General features: G+C 40.5%; 1 protein-coding gene across 2 annotated transcripts in view; it reads left to right on the forward strand.

Annotated features, from left to right (window-relative positions):
- LOC132134791 (cilia- and flagella-associated protein 69-like) overlaps window positions 1-10,339 on the forward strand; it is a 22,910-nt gene extending 12,571 nt beyond the window's left edge. For both annotated transcript variants that reach the window (XM_059547153.1, XM_059547154.1), the window contains exons 13-22: window positions 25-189; window positions 259-374; window positions 451-569; window positions 1,545-1,626; window positions 2,724-2,916; window positions 7,696-7,827; window positions 9,257-9,333; window positions 9,578-9,775; window positions 9,848-9,934; window positions 10,007-10,339. In XM_059547153.1, the coding sequence (XP_059403136.1) occupies window positions 25-189; window positions 259-374; window positions 451-569; window positions 1,545-1,626; window positions 2,724-2,916; window positions 7,696-7,827; window positions 9,257-9,333; window positions 9,578-9,775; window positions 9,848-9,934; window positions 10,007-10,105 (1,268 nt within the window). In that variant the 3' untranslated portion in view covers window positions 10,106-10,339. The remainder of the gene's footprint in view (window positions 1-24; window positions 190-258; window positions 375-450; window positions 570-1,544; window positions 1,627-2,723; window positions 2,917-7,695; window positions 7,828-9,256; window positions 9,334-9,577; window positions 9,776-9,847; window positions 9,935-10,006) is intronic.
- Window positions 10,340-19,062: the final 8,723 nt, after the last annotated feature.

Genomic DNA, 19,062 nt, shown 5'->3' on the forward strand with positions numbered 1-19,062 from the left:
GTGATCTTCATGTCTGTCTGTCAGACTCGTCCAGTGGGTGGGGCCACGGTTTCTATGGCAGCGGTGGGCGGGGCGGGAGGAAGGCTCAGCTGCGCTACTGTGTGCGTGTGCTCAGATCCGTGACGTGTGTGGAGCACGAGCCGCTGCGACAGGATCTGTGTGATCAGGGAGCCATCGGGCAGCTCTTGGGTGAGTCTCCTTCAGTGTCCTCCAGCGCCTCCTGCAGCTCAGACTGACTCACTGTGGCTCTGTGTCCAGGTGTGCTGCGCTGGTTCCTGGGGAGGCCGCAGGACGAGGACGCTGTGGCTCTGGAGATCCAGACAGACTGTCTGCTCCTGCTGTCTGTGCTGTGTGAAGGAGACGTGCACAGGAAGGTGAGACGCGTCCCCTGCTGTCCCCCAGCACCGCTGCACTCTCTCCTGATGACTGACCAGCGCTGCTTGTGTCCAGGAGCTGTTCGGCCGTGACGGGGTGGAGGTGCTGATCCAGTATCTGAGTCTGGACGCCGCGCTGGTCTTCAGTGGTCTGGGTCACAACAAACTGCTGCTGTCCTCCATCGACTGTCTGTGGTGAGATCCACGTGTCTTTCTGTTCACTCCAAAAACAATAGTGATATCTATAACCATATCTATATAGCATGCTGTTTATTAGAAGCACGCTCCAGTTGTGTCACTTTAAATTATGGCTGAGAATATTGATGAACTGATATTAGGATTTATGAATAGATCTGATGCATGAAGAAACTTTGCAAACATTATTTGTAGCTCCTTTCACAATACCTTTGTGCTTTATTACTTTTGATATGAAACAAAGTCTCAGCTTTCAAAGTCTGTCAGTGTTATCATTAATGTCTTACACAGATGCTGTAGTGATTTGTATTATATAAATTAAAATAATTTATAAATGTATGCATTTAGCAGACGCTTCAGTTCAGGCTAACAATTTTCTCCTAAGATGTGTTCCCCGGGATTCGAACCCCCAACCATGCGCTTGCTAACGCAATGCTATATAATAGGTATATATTTATGTATATGTAACATAATACATTTTATTTTAAAAACTGCCTAATGTGCGATTTAAATGAATGAACAATAATGTTCTAGCTGGCAAGTTTTATGATATTGTTTACAGTTTAGTTGAGAAAGATTTATTTCTTTTCCTGAACCTGATTGCTTATATATCCAAATTAATCCATATCGAATCAAATTGAGTCGAATTGCATGCTTGTGAATCAAAATCAAATTGAATCAATAAATTTGCCTCATTATCCAGCCCTACTTTAAATGCTCGAGCTCTTTACAGCAGGATGCTTTCTGATTGGCTGTCAATGATTTTATCGTTCATCAGCTGGAAAACAAGACGATCTGAAAGTGATTCCAGTGATATCGTTATTGTTATAGTTATAGTTGCTATAGAACTGCACGATTCTTTTACGTTTAGAATATTTAAAACGATATATTTATAATTATGTGAACATGGGCCTCACCTGTCTGTATGTGTCAGAAAGTTTCCCTCATGTCCTCACACGTGCTGGTCTCTCTCAGGTCCTGTGTGGTGGGGTGTTTGGGGCTGGAGGATGTGTTTGTGGAGCGCCGTGGTGTGCATCTGATGCTGCAGCTGCTTCAGGTGAGAGGAGATCGACCGGGGCTCACAGTTCAGAACAAACCAACTAACAAATATTAATAATACACTTTCAGTTACTTTACTTTTTCTCAGTTTCAGAATGTGTATATATGCTGATCATATACTTTAATCGATAGACAAAGACATTTCTCCACATTTCCTAACTGCTGCTGACTGCTGCTTTTATGTGTAGTCATGTAGTCTGTAGTCATCATCATCCAGTTCAGCTCTCTTCAATCGTGTCTGTGCAATCAGTCAAGTGTCTTCAACTAAACACGACAAAGAAACCAAAACTCCATCGGTGATAGAAAGGAAGAAAAACCCTTGGGAGAAACTAGGCTCAGTCTGGGGTCAGTTCTCCTCTGACCAGACCAAACCAGCATGATGTGTGGAACTCACCAAATAAACTGACCTCGCCGATGACCAGCCTTAACTTAACTCTGTGTTTGCATTACCCTTTAAATTGTAAAAAAAAACTGAAATAACGAATTGAAAATATGCCCAATGGAAAGCTGTTTCCATCACCCTGTTTTTATGTGCATTTTGAAGGTTTTTAAGGTCGCTTGAGGTGGTTTTTGAGGTGGAATTTGTGCATATTTGCAAACGTTATGTGATATTCCAATTTTTGTTCACGAGTTAGCAACTTTCCGAACTTATGCTTACTATATAGGTGGTTTTCAGACAATTTAAAAAAGAAGGATTTCATAAAAATGCAATGGAAAAAGTTTTTTTTATTTTCGCATTTACAAGGCAACCTGCTGTACATAAAAAAAGTCACACGATCATCCTTTAATGTTCTGTAACCTGAACAAACACCTCATACGTGGCCACTCTGAAGCAGCGTTCCTTGACATTAATAGATAACCCTAACAGACACCAGAGCTGATCTACCAGTCATTTCACAGTCGGTTTTTATAGACATTTATAGAATAAAATAGGATAAGTAAATAGAAACTAACAACATAAAAAAATTTGTATACACAACATACAGAATAGACACTAGATGTTATTTGTGCATACAGGTGCAAGGAAATGTGAATAAGAAGGTTTGGTGTTTCTGTTCTAAGTCCTGAGTGTGTCATTGTCTGGTGTGTTTGCAGCGGAGCCCCAGACACATGCTGTCTCCGCTCGTTTCCACGCTGCTGGAGCTGTGTGAGAATCCCCAGGCCGTCACACACCTGCTGCACTGGAGCGGAGAGAGAGACACCAGCGCATCGCAGCTGCTGCTGCACATCTGGAGGAGAGAGGAGGAGTCGATGGGCGTCTCACGAGACCCACACGGCATGATCACAGGTGCACATGCCATGAATCAGCCTATACCAGTCTGATCATACATTTACATTACATTTACATTTAATCATTTAGCAGACACTTATATCCAAAGCCACTTACAAATGAGAACAATAGAAGCAATCAGACCAACAAGAGAACAACAACAGTATACAAGTGCCATGACAAGTCTCAGTTAGTCTAGTACAGAACACGGAGCTATGTGTGTGTGTGTTTTTTTTTTTCAAGAATAGAATAAAATAGAAAAGAAAACGTAAGTGCTTGTATTAGTAGGTCAAGTGCTGGTGAAAAAAGATGTGTCTTTTAGATGTTTTTTGAAAATGATTAAACTGAGATTGGGAGGTCATTCGACCAGCTGGGCACAGTCCAGGAAAAGGTCAGTGAGAGTGATTTTGAGCGTCTTTGGGATGGAACCACAAGGCGTCGTTCACATAAGATTTAACCAGTGAGTTTAGGTATGTTGGTGCTGTGCCAGTGGTCGTCTTGTAGGCTAGCATCAGTACCTTGAATTTGATGCTAGCAGCTACTGGTAGCCAGTGTAACCTGATGAGGAGAGGAGTAACGTGAGCTTTTTTTTGGCTCATTGAAGACAACCCTCGCTGCTGCATTCTGGATCAACTGCAGAGGCTTGATAGTACATGCAGGAAGAGCCAGGAGAGCATTACAATAGTCCAGTCTGGAGAGAACAAGAGCTTGGACAAGAAGTTGGGTTGCTTGCTCTGACAGGAAGGGTCTAATCTTCCTAATGTTGTATAAGGCAAACCTGCAGGACCGGGTCGTTGTAGCAATGTGGTCTGTGAAGCTTAACTGATGATCCATCACAACTCCTAGGTTTCTGGCTGTCCTCGAAGGAGTAATGGTTGATGAGCCCAGCTGTATAGAGAAGTTGTGATGAAGCAATGGGTTAGCTGGAATCACCAGGAGTTCTGTCTTCGTAAGGTTAAGCTGAAGGTGATGGTCATTCATCCAGCTAGAGATGTCACTCCGACAGGCTGAAATGCGAGCAGCTACCGTCGGGTCATCTGGTTGGAATGAGAGGTAGAGTTGGGTGTCATCAGCGTAGCAGTGATAGGAAAAGCCATGCTTCTGAATTACAGATCCTAATGACGTCATGTAGATGGAGAAGAGAAGTGGTCCAAGTACTGAGCCTTGAGGAACCCCAGTAGTAAGGTGTTGTGACTTAGAAACATCACCCCTCCAAGACACACTGAAGGATCTGTCAGAGAGGTAGGACTTAACCCACAGGAGTGCGGTTCCAGAGATGCCCATCTTTCTGAGGGTGGACAGTAGAATCTGGTAAATGGGCTGCATTTATATATATAGCTTTCAACAGACCCCATGGTCATCCAAAGCGCTTTACAAATTGCCTCACATTCCCCCATCCACTCACTCATTCACACACCGGCGGCGATGTCAGCGATGCAAGGCACCATCCAGCTCGTCGGGAGCAGCTGGGGTTAGATGTCTTGCTCAAGGACACCTCGACACTTGGTCAGGTGGAGCCAGGGATTGAAGACAAGGATGACCTTCCGGTTTGTAGACAACCTACATGAACCCCTGAGCCACTGCCGCCCCTGGATCTGATGATTAACGGTGTCAAATGCAGCAGACAGATCCAGTAAGGTGAGTACTGAGGATTTTGAAGCTGCTCTTGCTAGTCGCAGGGCTTCAGTAACCGAGAGCAGAGCAGTCTCAGTTGAGTGGCCACTTTTGAAGCCAGATTGGTTGCTGTCCAGGAGGTTGTTCTGTACAAGGAACATAGAGAGCTGGTTGAACACAACTCGCTCAAGTGTCTTTTCAATGAATGGAAGAAGGGATACCGGTCTGTAGTTTTCTAGAAGCGCTGGATTTAGAGATGGTTTCTTAAGCAGTGGGCTTACCCGAGCCTGCTTGAATGCTGAGGGAAATGTTCCAGAGTGAAGAGAGGAGTTGATAATGTGAGTCAATGTCACCTTTTTTATATAGCGCTTTAAACAAAATACATTGCGTCAAAGCAACTGAACAACATTCATTAGGAAAACAGTGTCAATAATGCAAAAATGATAGTTAAAGGCAGTTCATCATTGGATTCAGTTATGTCATCTCTGTTCAGTTAAATAGTGTCTGTGCATTTATTTGCAATCAAGTCAACGATATCGCTGTAGATGAAGTGTCCCCAACTAAGCAAGCCAGAGGTGACAGCGGCAAGGAACCGAAACTCCATCGGTGACAGAATGGAGAAAAAAACCTTGGGAGAAACCAGGCTCAGTTGGGGGGTCAGTTCTCCTCTGACCAGACGAAACCAGTAGTTCAATTCCAGGCTGCAGCAAAGTCAGATTGTGCAGAAGAATCATCTGTTTCCTGTGGTCTTGTCCTGGTGCTCCTCTGAGACAAGGTCTTTACAGGGGATCTGTATCTGGGGCTCTAGTTGTCCTGGTCTCCGCTGTCTTTCAGGGATGTAGAGGTCCTTTCTAGGTGCTGATCCAGCATCTGGTCTGGATACGTACTGGATCCGGGTGACTGCAGTGACCCTCTGATCTGGACACAGACTGGATCTGGTGACTGCAGTGACCTCGGATTAAGAGAGAAACAGACTAATATTAGCGTAGATGCCATTCTTCTAATGATGTAGCAAGTACATAGGTTGTTATGGGAAGTGTTTCCGGTTCCGGTTTACCTAATTAATGCAGCCTAAAAATCCTTTAACGGATTTGGATAATAAAAGCATATTAGTATGTTATGTGTATGCCAGGTTAAAGAGATGGGTCTTTAATCTAGATTTAAACTGCAAGAGTGTGTCTGCCTCCCGAACAATGTTAGGTAGGTTATTCCAGAGTTTGGGCGCCAAATAGGAAAAGGATCTGCCGCCTGCAGTTGATTTTGATATTCTAGGTATTATCAAATTGCCTGAGTTTTGAGAACGTAGCGGACGTAGAGGATTATAATGTAAAAGGAGCTCATTCAAATACTGAGGTGCTAAACCATTCAGGGCTTTATAAGTAATAAGCAATATTTTAAAATCTATGCGATGCTTGATAGGGAGCCAGTGAGTGTTGACAGGTACGGGCTAATATGGTCATACTTCCTGGTTCTAGTAAGAACTCTTGCTGCTGCATTTTGGACTAGCTGTAGTTTGTTTACTAAGCGTGCAGAACAACCACCCAATAAAGCATTACAATAATCTAACCTTGAGGTCATAAATGCATGGATTAACATTTCTGCATTTGACATTGAGAGCATAGGCCGTAATTTAGATATATTTTTGAGATGGAAAAATGCAGTTTTACAAATGCTAGAAACGTGGCTTTCTAAGGAAAGATTGCGATCAAGTAGCACACCTAGGTTCCTAACTGATGACGAAAAATTGACAGAGCAACCATCAAGTCTTAGACAGTGTTCTAGGTTATTACAAGCAGAGTTTTTAGGTCCTATAATTAACACCTTTGTTTTTTCAGAATTTAGCAGTAAGAAATTACTCGTCATCCAGTTTTTTATATCGACTATGCAATCCATTAGTTTTTCAAATTGGTGTGTTTCACCGGGCTGCGAAGAAATATAGAGCTGAGTATCATCAGCATTACAGTGAAAGCTAACACCATGTTTCCTGATGATATCTCCCAAGGGTAACATATAAAGTGTGAAGAGTAGCGGCCCTAGTACTGAGCCTTGAGGTACTCCATACTGCACTTGTGATCGATAGGATACATCTTCATTCACTGCTACGAACTGATGGCGGTCATATAAGTACGATTTAAACCATGCTAATGCACTTCCACTGATGCCAACAAAGTGTTCAAGTCTATGCAAAAGAATGTTGTGGTCAATTGTGTCAAACGCAGCAGTAAGATCCAATAAAACTAATAGAGAGATACACCCACGATCAGATGAGTAAGCGAAGGTATGACTGAAGAAGAGATCGCTTGAAGGAGGTGAGTCGGGATCGGATCAAGTGGACAAGTAGTAGGATGATTGGACAGGAGAAGTTTGGAAACGTCCATCTCTGAGAGTGGAGAGATGGAGGAGAGAGAGTGTGTATTAGACGTTATGAATTTATCCTCAGTCTGCGGTGTGGAGAATTGGTAACTGATGGCTCTTGTCTTATTTGTGAAGAAAACTGCAAAGTCATCAGCTGTAAGAGTCGAAGGAGGAGGAGGTGGAGGCGGATAAAGAAGAGAAGAGAAGAGAACAGAAAGTTTTGAAAAGCGTGTGAGGTCTATAGAGTTTTTTGATTTATGCCATTTCCTCTCTGCAGCTCTGAGTTTAGAGCGATGTTCACAGAGAACCTCGGACAGTCAGGGGGCATATTTGCCTGATTTGTAAGTCGCTGTAGTCGACGCCCGCTTAAGATCAAATGAGGCAAGGAGAGTGTTGAAGTCAGCAGTCTGGGGTTTATCTAGGTGGATGTTGAAGTCACCAAGCAGTAGCAGAGGAGTACCATCCTCAGGAAAGTTTGATAGCAGCAAACCCAACTCCTCCAAGAAGTTTCCCAGTTGACCTGGGGGACAATTAATGACTACAAAATGGATTTTAACAGGGTGAGTTATAGTAATTGCATACACTGTGCTCTCAAACTAAACCCTGTTTCACTGAATGGCATGTGACCATTATGAAGGTGTTCAGAGAATGCCTGCATGTGGTTAAAGTGAGAATGAAGTCAACAAGGAGCTTGGTAATGGAGCCTTCAGTGAACACCATCGTCTCACAGAGCATCTCCTCCTGCATTTGTTTTCTTCAAGCAGAAACTGTTTCTCTCTACAGCGAAGTGACCAGATGCTCTGCTAAGACTCTCTCTCTCTCTAACAGACGTGAAGCGACCGATTGTCTCTCGGCATCAGGAGTCTTCATCATCGTCATCATCACATGATGTCAGTGCTGCTGTCAGAGACGTGTCAGAAAATCTGCGTGCAAACATCTACTGCATCTTCTGCAAACTGGGTACGAGAGAGAACAGTGTGTCTGTGTATGTGTGTGTGACAGTCATATTTTATTTATATAGCCCTTTTCCTAACAGATCAATGCAGTTCAGAGTGCTCTACAGTAACTGACACATACAATGAAATCAGATGCAAAAGTAGTACGCAACAGTAACATTGAAAAGTTTCAAAGTATAAAGTGCTGCAGATGATGTTTTTAAATGCTTTTGTTTGTTTTATTTGTATGTAGTTAATACTGCTCTGAGTGCAAGAAAAATCAAACATATCATCTGATCTGCTCGTAGATTTGAAAAGATGAGCCTGTAGTTCAGTGCAGATTACAGGTTGTTCTCAAAAACATTTTGTAGTTTAAAGGGGTGGTTGATTGTGATTTCACTTTTCTAACGTTAGTGTGTTATGTTGCTGTGTGAGCATAAACAAAAATAGCTGGTAGGGACTACAATGAGTTAGTTCCCGGGTTCATGACATCACAAACCCATTTAAACCCTGCCCCTGGGGAAAGGCAGTGAAGGGGGCGGGGCCATGCTGCACTGCTTTAGAGAAGAAGAAGAGAAAACTAGAGGTGCATGTAAAAAAATATATTCATATATGAATCGCGATTCTGTCTTTTAACGATTCTAATGGATTCACAAGTTTCAGTAGGGTTCCCAGGGGTCCTTGAAATCCTTGAAAGTTTGTGAATCTGAAATGAAAAATTTAAAGGCCCTAGAAAGTTTTGGAAAATAAGCATACATAGACGTGATTATTGATCATAACCACAACATCCAGCTAGGCAAGAAAATATTCAGTCTACCTGAGGGAAGAAGTCTTTCAGTATTGAAAGTTAATGTTGTTAAATAGAAAAACAAAATTACACTTCCTTAAAATCTGAACTAAACCTGGACCTCATTAATATTGAAGAATAAATTCAAGCACCAAAAGCAGCCCACACACTCCAAGTTCTCTTTAATTGAAAAATATTCATTTTGATGAATTCTTAGTCTATATGGTTGCAATAACATTTTAGTTCAAAATTGTAAATGTCATTGTGTAAAAAAAGTGCTTTATTGGTTGAAGTTTCATAGATGTTCAGTTGTTATCCTTTTTAATGTTATTCCAAATTTTATATTATTTCACAGTATATTCAGTGCATATTTACACAGTAATTACACAGTATATAGTTACTACACCACTGCAGTGACAACTCTATAGTGGTAAAATTTATACTTTGTGTATAACATGTGTGACTTTTTTTGTATGACAAACATTTTGAATAATCGTACATAGGTCAAGCAAAACAAATGTGATTATTTCTGAGAACCTTTTATACACTTCACCCCATAAACACAATCAAGCCTAGAAATAAACTAGTGAACCACCTCTTTAAATCACTGATTGAAACTTAAGCTGTGTTCTAAAGTAACATCTGTGGTTCTGATGATCATCTGCAGGATTTGAGGGTCTGTCAGGTTTGAGCGCTGAAGATCACGTCACACTCAGCATCATCCACCGATACCTGGACTTCAAGGTATGTGTGTGTGTCTGTATGTGAGTTTGCATGTGTGTGTGTGTGTGTGTGTGTGTGTGTGTTTGTGTGTTTGTTTGTGTGTGTGTGTGTTTGTGTGTTTGTTTGTGTGTGTGTGTGTGTGTGTGTGTAGATGTGAGTGAGTGTGTGTGTGTGTGTTGTGTGTGTGTCTGTATGTGAGTTTGCGTGTGTGTGTGTGTGTGTGTGTGTGTGTGTGATCTGTCAGCATTAATAATGTGGTACACAGGTGGGTGAGGTTGTACACGAGGTCTTGTCTGAGCTGTTGAATGAGGGAGTGTCGCCCGTTGCGTCTGATGAAGCAGCGCTGAAGAGTGTCCTGCAGGTCACTGAAGCCACAGCTGAGAGCGTGCACTTGCTGCAGCAAAGCATTCTGGGCCGTCAGCAGCAGGAGGAGCTGCAGGAGGAGCAGCTGCTGTATAAAGAGGTAAAATCGTCGCCGTATGTCCTGCACCAGCTGCACGGCTGACAGCGTTTGATTGGTTTGATTGTGTTCCAGATCCTCTTCACTCAGAAGCAGAGAGAGATCGCATCAGAGGCCTGGAGGAGTTACGTGGCCAGAACCTCGAACTACAGCGTCCTGAAGGTCTGAAGCCTGACCGCTTTCATCTGCTTCTTCATCTGAGTGTCTCTGCATTGATTATTTTGTGTTTGGCAGGAGTTCAAGCGTCTTCAGGAAGAGCAGAGCGCCAGTGAACCCTATGCTCCATCAGACACCGAGACGCCAGAGTCTCCGAACACACTCTCAGATCAATAAACCAGCACCAGTCACTTTATACAGAGAACATGTAGCCAACAGAGTTCATTTATTATGGCATACTCAGCATTAGCATGCTAGCGGTCACTGCTGGGCCATCATGGACCAGTGAGCTGCTTCCAACATGGCAGAAAGGATAAGCACAGCCAAATATAAAGGCTGAATGTAATCCATGATGATTGTGTAAATGAGCATTTAAATAATGAATAATAAAATAAGAAAGCAGAGCCAGAACACACTTGTGTGTTTATTGAAGGTCACATTTATTACTAAAGTACTTTATAAATAACAGCGTTAATGTTGTACAATTCATCATATATGAAACAAACTCAGTTTCCGCTGTAAAGCAGCTCTACAGAAGACAGTAAAGTAATTCATCAATTCAGTTCATCAGAATCAGTAAGAGCTTTATTGCCAAGTATGCTTGCGCATACAAGGAATTTGTTTTAGTGACATAAGCTTCCAGTAAACAGAGACAACAACACACAGACAGGAAAAAAATTGGCAAATAAATAAGTGTATAAACAATTGTGCTATAAATGATAATGGAACAGGATTGAGTAAGATGCAGGGATGTACTAGGATGGAGGGGTAACAAATAAATATAAGGATATTGCACATTTTTATTGCATAAGCATAAGTGGGGAACATTTAACTGTTCATGAGGTAGATTGACTGGGGGAAAAAACTGTTCTTGTGCCTGACTGTTCTGGTATTTGCGGCTCTGAGGTGCCGGCCAGATGGCAAAAGTTCAAAGATGGGGCAACTTGGATGTGAGAGATCCAGAGTGATTTCCTGAGCCATTTTCCTCACTCTGGATGTATACAGTTCTTGAAGGGTGGGCCGGGGAGCACCAATAATCCTTTCAGCTGTCCGAACCGTTCTCTTAGTCTTCTGATGTCTGATTTAGAAGCTGAGCTGAACCAGACAGTTATTAAAGTACACAGGACTGACTCAATGACGGCTGAGTAGAACTGTTTTAGCAGCTCCTGTGGCAGGTTAAACTTCCTCAGCTGGCGAAGGAAGTACAACCTTTGTTGGGCCTTTTTCACAATGGAGTCAATGTGATTGTCCCACTTCAGGTCCTGAGAGACGGTGGTTCCCAGGAACCTGAATGACTCCACTGCAGTCACAGTGCTGTTCATGATGGTGAGTGGGGGGAGTGCAGGGGGGTTTCTCCTGAAGTCAAGTCAAGTCACCTTTATTTATATAGCGTTTTAAACTAAATACATTGCGTCAAAGCAACTGAACAACATTCATTAGGAAAACAGTGTGTCAATAATGCAAAATGATAGTTAAAGGCAGTCCATCATTGAATTCAGTTATGTCATCTCTGTTCAGTTAAATAGTGTCTGTGCATTTATTTGCAATCAAGTCAACGATATCGCTGTAGATGAAGTGACCCCAACTAAGCAAGCCAGAGGCGACAGCGGCAAGGAACCGAAACTCCATCGGTGACAGAATGGAGAAAAAAACCTTGGGAGAAACCAGGCTCAGTTGGGGGGTCAGTTCTCCTCTGACCAGACGAAACCAGTAGTTCAATTCCAGGCTGCAGCAAAGTCAGATTGTGCAGAAGAATCATCTGTTTCCGGTGGTCTTGTCCTGGTGCTCCTCTGAGACAAGGTCTTTACAGGGGATCTGTATCTGGGGCTCTAGTTGTCCTGCTCTCCGCTGTCTTTCAGGGATGTAGAGGTCCTTTCTAGGTGCTGATCCAGCATCTGGTCTGGATACGTACTGGATCCGGGTGACTGCAGTGACCCTCTGATCTGGACACAGACTGGATCTGGTGGCCACGGTGACCTCGGAACAAGAGAGAAACAGACAAATATTAGCGTAGATGCCATTCTTCTAATGATGTAGCAAGTACATAGGGTGTTATGGGAAGTGTTCCCGGTTCCGGTTTACCTAATTAATGCAGCCTAAAAATCCTTTAACGGATTTGGATATTAAAAACATATTAGTATGTTATGTGTATGCCAGGTTAAAGAGATGGGTCTTTAATCTAGATTTAAACTGCAAGAGTGTGTCTGCCTCCCGAACAATGTTAGGTAGGTTATTCCAGAGTTTAGGCGCCAAATAGGAAAAGGATCTGCCGCCCGCAGTTGATTTTGATATTCTAGGTATTATCAAATTGCCTGAGTTTTGAGAACGTAGCGGACGTAGAGGATTATAATGTAAAAGAAGCTCATTCAAATACTGAGGTGCTAAACCATTCAGGGCTTTATAAGTAATAAGCAATATTTTAAAATCTATACGATGTTTGAAAGAGAGCCAGTGCAGTGTTGACAGGACCGGGCTAATATGGTCATACTTCCTGGTTCTAGTAAGAACTCTTGCTGCTGCATTTTGGACTAGCTGTAGTTTGTTTACTAAGCGTGCAGAACAACCACCCAATAAAGCATTACAATAATCTAACCTTGAGGTCATAAATGCATGGATTAACATTTCTGCATTTGACATTGAGAGCATAGGACGTAATTTAGATATATTTTTCAGATGGAAAAATGCAGTTTTACAAATGCTAGAAACGTGGCTTTCTAAGGAAAGATTGCGATCAAATAGCACACCTAGGTTCTTAACTGATGACGAAGAATTGACAGAGCAACCATCAAGTCTTAGACAGTGTTCTAGGTTATTACAAGCAGAGTTTTTAGGTCCTATAATTAACACCTCTGTTTTTTCTGAATTTAGCAGTAAGAAATTACTCGTCATCCAGTTTTTTATATCGACTATGCAATCCATTAGTTTTTCAAATTGGTGTGTTTCACCAGGCCGCGAAGAAATATAGAGCTGAGTATCATCAGCATAAAAGTGAAAGCTAACACCATGTTTCCTGATGAGATCTCCCAAGGGTAACATATAAAGCGTGAAGAGTAGCGGCCTTAGTACTGAGCCTTGAGGTACTCCATACTGCACTTGTGATCGATATGATACATCTTCATTCAATGCTACGAACTGATGGCGGTCATATAAGTACGATTTTAACCATGCTAATGCACTTCCATTAATGCCAACAAAGTGTTCAAGTCTATGCAAAAGAATGTTGTGGTCAATTGTGTCAAACGCAGCACTAAGATCCAATAAAACTAATAGAGAGATACACCCACGATCAGATGATAAGAGCAGATCATTTGTAACTCTAAGGAGAGCAGTCTCAGTACTATGATACGGTCTAAATCCTGACTGGAAATCCTCACATATACCATTTTTCTCTAAGAAGGAATAAAATTGTGAGGATATCACCTTTTCTAGTATCTTGGACAGAAAAGGGAGATTCGAAATTGGTCTATAATTAACTAGTTCTTTGGGGTCAAGTTGTGGTTTTTTTGATGAGAGGCTTAATAACAGCCAGTTTGAAGGTTTTGGGGACATATCCTAATGACAATGAGGAATTAATAATAGTCAGAAGAGGATCTATGACTTCTGGAAGCACCTCTTTTAGGAGCTTAGATGGTATAGGGTCTAACATACATGTTGTTGGTTTAGATGATTTAACAAGTTTATACAATTCTTCCTCTCCTATAGTAGAGAATGAGTGGAACTGTTCCTCAGGGGGTCTATAGTGCACTGTGTGATGTGATACTGTAGCTGACGGCTGAATGGTTGCAATTTTATCTCTAATAGTATCGATTTTAGAAGTAAAGTAGTTCATAAAGTCATTACTGCTGTGGTGTTGGGAAATGTCAACACTTGTTGAGGCTTTATTTTTCGTTAATTTAGCCACTGTATTGAATAAATACCTGGGGTTATGTTTATTTTCTTCTAAAAGCGAAGAAAAGTAATCGGATCTAGCAGTTTTTAATGCTTTTCTGTAGGATATGTTACTTTCCCGCCAAGCAATACGAAATACCTCTAGTTTTGTTTTCCTCCAGCTGCGCTCCATTTTTCGGGCTGCTCTCTTTAGGGTGCGAGTATGCTCATTATACCATGGTGTCAAACTGTTTTCCTTAACCTTCCTTAAGCGTAAAGGAGCAACTTTATCTAAAGTGGTAGAAAAGAGAGAGTCCATAGTTTCTGTTACATCATCAAGTTGTTCTAAAGTTTTGGATATGATAAGGAATTTGGATATATCAGGAAGATAACTTAAAAAGCAGTCTTTTGTGTTAGAAGTGATGGTTCTTCCATACTTGTAACAAGAAGTAGAATTTACAATTTGGCTATATGAAGTTTGCACAAAACTAAATAATGATCTGAGATATCATCACTTGGCTGCATAATTTCAAATTCAAATTCAAATTTATTTATAAAGCACTGAATAAAACAACAAAGTTGACCATAGTCCTGTACAAGCAGTAAAACAATGAACAGGAAAAAAAAACAAATAAAAGAATGGGGCTAAACCATGCAGGGATTTAAATACAAATAACAAAATTTTAAAATGAATCCTAAAAGTGACAGGCAACCAATTTAATGATTTTAACACCGGAGTAATATGATCGAATTTGCGAGTGCTTGTAAGCAATCTTGCAGCCGCATTCTGGACCATCTGCAGTCTATCTAAAACTTTATTTTGGGCACCATAATATAACGAGTGGCAATAGTCCAATCTAAGTGATAAATGCATGAATTATTTTTTCCAGATCTTTTTGGGATAAAAAAGGCTTAATTTTGGAAATCATCCTCAATTTAAAGAAACTCGTTCTAACGATTTCATTTATCTGTTTGTTAAATTTAAGTGCACTATCACAAATCATCCCCAGATTTTTTACATGATGTTTTCTAAACAGGCTCAGAGGACCCAGCTCAGTTTCAACTGCATTATCAAGGTCGGAGGGACCAAAAAGAATCAATTCTGTTTTCGATTCATTAAGGCTCAAGAAATTTGTAGACATCCATGCCTTAACTTCATTTAAACATGCCAACAATCTTTCTATGGCAGTGGAATCATTTGACTTAAGTGGTATATACAGCTTTGTTTCGTCTGCATAGCAGTGGAATGACCCACTGTATTTATGCAAGATTGAACCCAAAGGAAGCATATAAAAAGAAAAGAGAAGTGGTGCTAAAACAGACCCTTGTGGAAGGCCACATGATAAAGGTTTCAACCCTATCAACATCAATTCCATGTGACAGTATTAAATCTAGAGTATGATTTCGACAATGAGTAGGTCCTGAAACGTGTTGTCTAACACCAATAGAGTTCAGAATGTCTATAAATGCTGATCCCAATGCATCGTTTTCATTATCAACATGGATATTAAAATCACCAACTATTAAAACTTTATCTGCAGCCAGAACTAACTCGGATGTAAAATCACCAAACTCTTTAATAAAGTCTGTATGGTGCCCTGGTGGCCTGTATACAGTAGCCAGTACAAACATAACAGGGGATTTATCATTAACATTTGTTTCTCTGGATAATGTTATATGAAGCACCATTACTTCAAACGAGTTATACTTGTAGCCTGCCCTCTGAGAAATCCTGAAAACGTTGTTATAAATTGAAGCAACACCTCCACCTTTGCCTTTTAGACGCGGCTCATGTTTATAACAGTAATCTTGGGGGGTGGACTCATTTAAAATAATGTAATCATCAGGTTTTAGCCAGGTTTCTGTCAAACAGAGTACATCTATATTATGATCAGTGATCATATTATTTACAAAAAGTGTTTTCGTAGAAAGGGATCTGATATTCAATAAGCCAAGCTTTATCATTTGTTTATCCATATTCAGTGCCGTTGCTCCCTACACGCAGAGTACGCAGTCTGCGTAGGGCGTCCACTCCCAGAGGGGGCACCATCCCAGTTGCTCAAAAAAAAAAAAAAACCTTCCGCCATTCTCCCATCCGCGCTCGCGACCGCTTGCACCTCATGTTTTCGGCTGAATTTTCATAATTGATGGATGAACATCTACGTCTGGGTAAAGGACATCAACAATCCGGCACAGAGAAAAGAAAACTAAAGAAAGTAAAACAATAATAAAAAATAAAAAAAGTTGGCTTGACGTTAGATGTTCCAGAGTCTCAAATTTAGGGACCGTCTCTAAAGTTACATGCGATATTGATATACACTTTTCTAACGTCAGTAGCATATGAGGAGAATGACTTGCATTCATAAAAACAACTGTAATTGTTCATCTAGGTGACAGCTATAAAACACAATTGAATTGAATGTTGGATATTTATTAAAATAAACTGTGAATCATATGTAAATTATGCTACTTTTTCACATGGGCTCAAACGCAAATTTGAAACTCAATAGCATTTGAGGAGAAAGACTTGGAGTCATAAAACAATTGTAATGTGTTCATTTAGGTGTCAGCTACAATGCACACCTTATACATTTTTAATATATATTAAAATAAATTATAAATCATTTAGGTAAAAAATAGGACCATTTATCACTTTCAGGCACATTCCTGTGAACGTTTTTTTTTTTTTTTTTTTACGAAAATTACCCATGGTTTTAACAATAACACCTCAAATCATCGTTCTTGTTGCCATGGTAACTGCAAATTAACCATGGTTTTGTTACTTCAAATAATAATTTACAAAGTATTAATATACTGTAATATTTTTTTGATGTTGTTGTTGCTATAAAAAAGAGCTAAGCCATCAAAAGCCTTTAAAATGACTTAAAATGCATTATATAAAAAAAACAATGAGGCAATAATGATTGGTTAATAATAAAACTGTTAAAATACATAATGTAGGCAAATACAAAATAAACAATTTATGTACTTTATTACAAATGCCTGCAAAGGGAGCCAGATGCCATGTAATTGCTGCTGTTACACTTACAGGAGAATCAAATCCTTGTTTAGGCTACTGACCAAACATTTAATTCAAATAGTCACTTAATCTTTCATTTTTGGCCACCTTTTTGCTATAGATGACACAGCCTTTATAATTTCTTCAACAAAAAACATGCATATCACAACCCTTACAAAAATAAACCATGGTTTTATCATAGTAAAACTGCTTAATTTCCTTTTGCGTGATTTCTTAATGCTTGAGACTATAAAATAAATTAGAGTCATAATAAAGGTATAGCCATAGGTAAATGTCGAGAGCTACAATTGTAATTTGAAAATAATTTAATTTATTCATTTATTTTTTTTATTTGATTAAAGTTATTTTTTCACCCCTATAGTAGGTGTTTTTTTCATCATCATATTTGAGGAAGGGGGGCACAACAATACAATCCGGTTTAGGGCACCCATTTGGCCAGCAGCGGCCCTGTCCATATTGTTTGTCCACGATCATCTCCACTGCTTGACAGAGGGGTCTTTAGAGGTGCGGTCGTTGGTGTACAGGGAGAAGAGCAGTGGGGAGAGAACACATCCCTGAGGGGCACCAGTGTTGGTGGAGCAGCTGTTTGACATGAATTTCCCCAGTCTCACTAACTGTTGCCTATCTGTCAGAAAGCTGGTGATCCACTGACAGATAGAGCTAGGAACAGAGAGCTGGGTTAGTTTGGTCTGGAGGGCTGTTGGGATGATGGTGTTGAAAGCTGAAATAAAGTCCACAAACAGGATCGTCAAATAAGTCCCTGTTTTGTCCAGATGTTGCAGGATGAAGTGCAATCCCATATTGATTGCATCATCCACGGACCTGTTTGCTCGGTAAGCAAACTGCAGGGGGTAAGGGTCCAGTGATGTCCTTCAGATAAGCCAGAACCAGTTTTTCAAACGACTTCAAATATCATCTCTCCAGATTGAGTTTCTCGAGCTGTGTGCATGCTGTGTGACTGTTCTACATAAAGAAAGCTTTATCTTTAATTTCACTATTTAAAATAAATCAGCAAATGAAACAAATATTGCACTGAGAAGCAGGACTGCTGTGATTACAGTAAATCTTTCTCTGATAGCAGATGGAGAGGAGGTTTTCTTAAGACGGTCTGAATCTGATCCTGACAGAGAGAGACTGCGCCACCTGGCGGTGATTCAGAGAATCATCACTGCTGAAGGAAAGATCATGTGCCTTCAAAAAAACAAAAAAGGCTAACTTCTGCATTTTTTTTTTATTTAACACACAAAACACACGTTAGAGAGACAATGAACAGATATAATGGGGTCCAAAAGTATGAGACCATCAATGTAAATGATTCTGTTATATATATATATATAATATATTATAATTACTACTAAATTGACAAGATCATGTGTTCATGTGTCTGCAGGGGGCGCTGTAACGAGGGAAGGTTAGGGTGAAACCAAGGGCCTGACGAGGAAGAGGGGCCCAGAACACAATCGCAGAGAACGCCCGAGTCAATATGGTGTTCAGGGGGCCCAGAAACCATAGTAGTGCCCCTGTGTTTCTGTAAAATGGTTAAAGACAAATCATGTGCAAATTCATCAATCAACACGATACCTGAGCATCTTCTCCTTTAAAGTCTGTCTAAAGGCAGTTCAGAGAATAGTTTCTAAACACATTAAAAATGTTAGAAATTTAAATTTTTAATTCTAAGTTTGTAGCAGAGATGTGAAGTCGGACAATTTATTATTTACTCATCTTTCTTTTAAAGTTAAAAATGGTCCTTATCAACCTTGATTGACATGGCAATAAAAATCTATCACATCACAATTGAACTTTTGCGCGGAATCTGGCAACCCTGGGGGCGGGGCTTCACATATCAATATCATTATCATTATCATTATCAGGTCTGTTAGAACAGAAAAGATCTGCAGAGAGTTGCTTAAGGTTAAAAATGCGCAAAAACAGGTCACAAATGAAAGGGGAAAAGCTGAGGTACAAAGAAAACGATGAATGAGTCTGATCACGAGGCAGGTTTATATCTGAATAAGTGAACGACATGCTACAGTGTGTGTGTGTGTACAGGTTTTTCTACACTGGTGGGGACTTAAACCTGAATACACACAGACTCATGGGCTCTTGAGTCTCTGTGGGGTCCTTTTTTTGAGAATGTAAAAATGCAGAAGGTTTTCTGCAAGGTGTAGGGTTGGTGTAGGGCTATGTAAAATACAGTTTGTACAGTATAAAAACCATCACACCTGTG

Source organism: Carassius carassius, unplaced genomic scaffold (genome assembly GCF_963082965.1).
Source record: "Carassius carassius unplaced genomic scaffold, fCarCar2.1 SCAFFOLD_87, whole genome shotgun sequence".
In the NCBI taxonomy this organism is placed as follows: domain Eukaryota; kingdom Metazoa; phylum Chordata; class Actinopteri; order Cypriniformes; family Cyprinidae; genus Carassius; species Carassius carassius.